Here is a 6,636-nt window from a genome sequence, read left to right as displayed (position 1 = left end):
CTAGTGTATGGAAAAAGGGCTAAGTGAAGTAGGATCAAAGACATGGAGACCATTTGGGAGAACCTTGACACTTAAAAGGCATGGTGGTCTGAACTTAGGTACTGGAAGAGAGGATAGGAAGTGAATAAATCTATGCATTACCAGGGGGATCAAGGTGGTTGAATTGATCCAACCTGGTGATTCATTGGAATGAGATTGAGGGAGAGGGAACTTGGGTGACTGGATAGATACTGGTTCTGTTCACTAGTGTAGAAAACAAGAGGATGTATAGATTCGGGTGAAACTAAAACTTCAGTTTGGTGCATACAATTATGTGGCTGGTTATATTTTCCAAAGGTGGACATGTCTATGTATTTACTCCATCCTTCATGTTCTTCTTAAAGTGTGACTAACACTGCTCTCACAGTGAGTTGAACTGTGTTTGATTACTTCACTTGATTGTGTAAGGGGGTTTGTGAAAGCACCAATGAACGGAGGATGGCATAAGTGATGGTATGTAATTTCCAAGGCTTGCTTATAAAAATTTGACACAGATTCTGCCTGGTTCTTTTTCAGGAGGCTCACTCTTGAAATCCAGCTACCATATTGTGAGAAAGCCCAGGCCACATGAAAAGTGCTTGTGGGTGTTCCAGCCCAGAGGCACCCCTAGTCTGTCAGTGACGGCTCCTTACCAACCACCAGGCATGCAAGTAAATTAGCCTTCAGATGATTCTAGCTTTAGACTTCTAATCATCCACCTGAGGCCTCAGACACCATGGAGCAGAGATAAGAGTCACATCTCCACTGTGCCTTGTCTGAATTCTTGCCCCACAGAAACTGAGATAAGAAAGACTTTTTATTGTCTTCAACCATTAGGTTTTGGAGTAATTCATTACACAGCAATGGATAACCAATACACTACATTTGGAGTGCTCATAGGTCATTCTCATAGAAATTACATGTATTTTTTTCTTCTACTATGAGTGTTTCAGTTTTTAAAAATGTTTTATAAGAATTAATATCAGGTACTCTTTAAAGCCTTGTTATTTCCACGGCTTGTCAAAAAGCCTCTGAAAACCAGACAGTTTTGCCTTTCTTAGCTTTGGTCAAGGGAGGAAGAGAGGAATGGAGGGTGTGCATTATAAGAATAATGGGCAAGTTCCATGCCACTCCTGGATCGAGGGTGGTGGGATGACCTAGTAATTAAAACTATCCTCTGGCACAGTATTGCAGCCCATCCAGTTTCCTATACAGGCACAGATAGGCTCAATGAGGGTGGCATTAGACCCTAAAGACTGGCATTAGGTCTGTTCTCACACTCCTGCCCCATCAAAAGAAGGTTGGCTCTGAGACCAAGAGAAAACAGCTTGTTGTGTTAAGAAATTTTTATTGTTTCCTTTGGATTTGTGATGAAAGCACATAAAATTACAAGTGGAAGAAACATCATGCCACAAAATTGCATAGAATTATTACAAAAATGTGAATTATGCGTTTTAAATAATTTGAGATAGAAGAACCAAAATATGTACATTTTAAGAGCTTCAAATATTTTGTTCTATCTTTTTTTTTTTTCTTAAAAGGTAAAAGTCACAATGTCCTATCCATCACAAACAATATTAATACAGTGCACAAGCACAACATTAAATTCAAAGTAAAGCAAGCAATGGCCCTTTCTTTCAGAATTATTTAATGACTGCTTTATCTACTACAGGAGTATTACTTAATGTATGGTGACAATGAAAATGTTAAAAAATATATATAATATGGCATGTCATTAGAACTCTAAAAATCGGTTTACACGGCCCAAACCATGCTGTTCTCAGTAGTGTAAAGGTATCAGAGGGGACCAGTCTAATTTAATACACAGCTCTACTCTCTATTATAGGAAAAAACCACAGTACAGAATTTCACACATTCAACAAAGAACAAGGCAAATACATAAAGGCACAAAACTGCACATATTAGAGACCCCTTTTCTTTATCTTAGTCTATTTCAAGTAATATTAATATTATTAAATGATAGTATCACTGTAGTAGTTTCAATGATGCAAGATGGACAGTGTTACACACTACCCCACAACTGCAAAAAGTGTCATTGTATAGATATAAAAATGTGATTACAGTAAATGGCCAAATACAAACATACTGTAAAATGACTAGAGTTACTAAGATAATGAAATCCAACTACCAAAACAGTTTTGTATAAATCAAGGTTATTAACCTTAGTCTATATCTGGAATAAAATGTGATACAGTAATGTTCTGTAATAATCAGCATTGTGTTTGGTTATGAATGCTATTGTTAGTTCTTTCTTCTGCAATTTTTGACAGTCTGTAATTTTGTTTATAAAATGCAGCATTCAATTCTGACCATTCTTGCTTCCCTCTGATTAATGCCTTTCTTCCAAAGTGAAAAAGTAGAATGATTTCCTAAAGATTCCTCTTTCAGTGGAAGTTATGTTTTATTAAGTGTCTAATTAACACCCTAAACCTTTCAAATCAAAATATCATCATCTCCAAAGAGGATCTGATTTTCCCCCTGTGTCTCACCAAATGTGTGTGTGTGTGTGTTTTTTAATCAAATAGTCTTTCCTAATGTTTGAATTCTACTTTCATTTTGATTAAAACTTAATTGTGATCCCTAGTTATTGCTTAAAGTTAAATAAAATAATTGCCATACAAATATTTAATTCTTGAAACACAATTTTCAGGACACAATTGCATTTTAAGTCTTAAAATATTTTGCTCAGCTACTATGAGACAGGTTTGTATTGATGTGAAATAAAGCTGTGAGCATCTTATTTCCAAGTTTTAATGTTCTCTGTTATTTCCTAAATGCCATTTTTTCAGATGCAATTTTCCTCTCTTACTTAAAGACCTTGCAATAACATTTTTTATCAGTGTTATCATAATTTGTTTCTCTTATGCCACTTAAAATAGGATCTTAATGAACAGACACAAATAAGTGAATTAAATGTACATAGTAAATATATAATGAAATATTTTTGTATGTTAGAATAAAAATGAAATCTGGCAGACATAAAAATTATGGACTATACTAATAAATTTTCATATTGCTGTCCTATATATATTTTGTGCATTCTGACCATTAAAACAAGCTTACAAACTGATTCTTAAAATTAAATTTTTGATCCTGCAAAATATATATAAAATTCATGTTCTAAATTCTAAATATACCTCAACTTGTATTGTTGGCTCCATCAATTATTTCTTAGTATTTCAATAAATTTAATCTCTTTTAATCTAGATGTTTGACCCTTTTCTTCTCTACCCATTTATCCCTGAATTTGGTTTTTAAGTTGTGTGGATGAGATTGGGTCCCTGCCAATCAGTAAACACACAATTACACTTGCATGTGCGTATGCACTTATATGGCTGAATGCATACATGTATACATGAAGACAATATTTATCATTTATATGTGGGTCTGTGTATTCTTTAGATAAATATTCAGTCTTCTTCTCTATATTAAAAATAAATGGAGCATAAAAAGTGTCAGACAGCAAAATAACCACTGGAGCCTTTTTGCTCTGATTGAATCTCTGCTTAACATACATCAGCTCAACTGTTTTTATTCAACACAGCAGACCCTTTGTAGGTATTTGATCATCTCAGGCCAATACCCAGAGTTCCCAGACTTTGAGGCCAAATAGTCAACTCAGATAACATACTGCCTGCATGTGAGCAGCCAACTTGTCCATGCAGCCAAATTTACAAGCCACATTGCCAAGTCCTGGGATGGCTTTACTGGGCATGGGTACAATCAACTGATTGTTTTTTTTTTTTTTTTTTTAAAGAAAACCAGCTTATTTGAGTCATTACAGTATCTAATAAAGCCAGGTCAGCAACAAATATACTGATGCCTCTATGATAAATAAATTAGCAAACTGCAAGCCACCAGTGCTTGCAAAGCACAGGATGAGACAATCTAGTATGCATGTTAATATGAAGCTATGGTAGTTGAGGGGCAGATAGAAAAAAAAAAAAAAAATGCTCAGAGTTGTCTGTTCAATAGTGTTAAATAGTGCTATGCATTTCTCAAACTATTTCTATTACTTTGCAATACTTTACACCAGAGGTTCAAATAAAAACACGAGCCTGATTTTCTTCAAAGAAGACATTGTCCTTCATTAAATCTTCCATGGAGCCTTGAAGTTGCCTGCTTTGAATTTACTATTGGAAAGAAAAAAAAAAAAAAATCCCATACACATGCACTCTCCACTAGTAGATCTGCAGCAGTTTCAATGTAACACATGGAGCCTGGCCATGGGGAATTGCATGTGGATCCTTCTAGAACACTCCCTTTGGGATGGACTTTAGGCTAAGGGATGCATCTCAGGAAGATGCTCCTGGGCAGTGATCTTAGTAATAGGAGTGAGTCCGATGGAGCTTGAGTGGCCACGCGTGTTCTGAAGACCTGGCAGAAACAATCACAGAGGAGTATCAAACTCTTTTCCTTGGTTGTCTCCTTCTAACTCCTCACTGGAGGGAGGCTTGTGGTTGAGTTTTCCAATGTCTGTGGCCTGGGAGGGAGGGGCAGAGCTGTGATTGCTGTCTTCACTGATCTTCCCTTTCATGGCTTCCTGCACAAACTCCAAAATCTCCAGGGGCAGCCTTTTGAACTTGTCTTGGTACTCTTGTTCTAGTTCCATCTGCAGCTGAAAACATCAGGAGAGAATGATATTAGGTCATTTAGGTTTCTATTATCACCCATGTAGAAACTCCTTGAAAGACTTGCACAAAAAAGGGAGAGGAATAAATTACAGTATCAGTCTCTGGTTGTTGGTAGTTGTTGTCAAGTCAATTCCAACTTATAGTGACCCCATGTATGCAGAGTAGAACTGCTCCATAGGATTTTCAATGCCCTGATTTTTCAGAAACAGATAGCCAGTCCTGTCTTCTAAGGTGCCTCTGGGTGGGTTTGAACTGCCAACCTTTTGGCTAGCAGTTGAGCATTTCACTGTTTGGACCACTCAGAGAGATAACCACTGGTTACCTATAGAGTAGGAATAAAACAGAGTTTAATCGGACATACCATTTGTCCAGAGCTAAAAGTCAAGTCCAGGTCATGTGTGGCATAACAGGGCTAATGATATGGTAAAAATATAAATAAATACATCAACACACACAGAGAGAGCGAGAGAGAGAAACTGGTGGGTCTTTTGAAAACCTTTCTAAAAGTAATACTCAATGACCAGAAGTTCTTAGGGTTTGGAGGCTATTGATAACTGGACATGCAGAGATCAGACAAGAGTTCGGCCAGGGAAAGCCAAGCAGCAGACTTAGAGCTAAGCAGTGGACCCAGAAGTGAGAAGCAGACTTTAGACAGAGGCTGGCAGGCCAGTGCTGGGTGCCTCTAAAGAGAAGCTTGACACATTTTTACAAACTGAACATACTTATATAACCAACTTTAACCTTTATTTTGACTTCTTTTTATCACTTCTTTATTTTAACTCCTTTTTCATTTGAATTTTTATTTCCCTTGTAAACTCTTTTAACTGCCTTTAAAATTGTCTTTTAATTTACCTATCTTACGCTCTGCAGAACCTCCAAATTTTTAGACCCATAGAACCATTTCTTCAAATGCAAACTTATACAGAGGCCCTGATCATAAAACAAGTAAAAGCTGGGATTCTTTGGTAGGAGAGGGACTTCTTCAACAGGCCAGAGCTGTGGTGTGAGTGCTGCCTGTTGGGATATTTTGTGGTGCCGAGCCCATTGAAAACATAATTTTACATATGATTTTCTTAGCTTATTGAATGATAAGCAAGGAAAAAGGACCTTTATTTTTAGGGAGCAGAATCTTAAAAGTGGCATGTGGCCTCAAGTGCTTTTCTCCTGTGATCCTTGAGAGTCTTCTTAAGATATATTCTTAAAAATTTAAGTAGCTTATTCCTGTACTTTTTGAACTTTAAGGTACACAGGAATTATCTGGGAGCTTGGTTTTGATTCTGATTCAAGATCTCTCTGTGGGGTCTGAGATTCTGCAATTCTCATAAGCTGCTAGGTGCTGTTGCTGGTCTGCTTTGGACGCTGGCTATTTCCTACTCCTGCTTCTACTCTAGGTTCCCAGTTCTACTTATTGCTTAGATCTTGGGTCTGGCTCTACCTCTTCTACCGGCAGCCTTCATTGCAGATTTAGGGTCCTGGACCATCAGAGTTAAGCCTACCCTCAGGGCATTTGCCTCTCTGTGTCCTGCTCCCACAGCTCACTCACTCTCAAGAGTGACAGCTGCTTGAGGAGGACATTTTCTGTAGCTCAAGTCCTTTCTTGCTTGCTTGGATGCTAGAGAAATTTTGACAAGGCTCTGGTGGCATAGTGCCTTCCGAGGAGTGGCTAATGAGTTTGAACCACCAGCCTTCTGGTCAGCCACTCCTCAGAAGGGAGGTTGGGCAATTTACTTCCATAGAGATACCTCCTTAGAAACACAAGGGAGGGTCGCTATGAGTTGGAATTGACTTGATGGCAGTGAAGGGTTTTTGTTTTTTGGTTTTTTTTTTTTGTAGTTATTTAATAAGGAGATCTAGTGGCATTGTGGTTAAAATATTGGGTGGCTAACCAAAAGGTAGGTGGTTCAGGCAGAAGATGACACAATTTACTTCTGCAAAGATTCACAGCCTTGGAAACTCAGTGGGG

General features: G+C 37.7%; 1 protein-coding gene across 1 annotated transcript in view; it reads right to left on the bottom strand.

Moving 5' to 3' along the window:
* Positions 1-4,429: 4,429 nt before the first annotated feature.
* Positions 4,430-6,636, bottom strand: part of PLCB1 (phospholipase C beta 1) — a gene marked incomplete at its 5' end in the record, with an annotated part of 251,113 nt that continues 248,906 nt past the window's right edge. Inside the window, one exon of the mRNA XM_007955668.2 lies at positions 4,430-4,657. Within this exon, the coding sequence (XP_007953859.2) occupies positions 4,430-4,657 (228 nt within the window). The remainder of the gene's footprint in view (positions 4,658-6,636) is intronic.

The sequence above is a fragment of the Orycteropus afer genome, unplaced genomic scaffold (assembly GCF_000298275.1).
Source record: "Orycteropus afer afer isolate SDZICR_OR568_19922 unplaced genomic scaffold, OryAfe1.0 scaffold00529, whole genome shotgun sequence".
Classification (NCBI taxonomy): Eukaryota; Metazoa; Chordata; class Mammalia; order Tubulidentata; family Orycteropodidae; genus Orycteropus; species Orycteropus afer.
The sequence above is the reverse complement of the archived record's forward strand: the minus strand, read 5'-3'. Positions and strand labels throughout refer to the sequence as shown.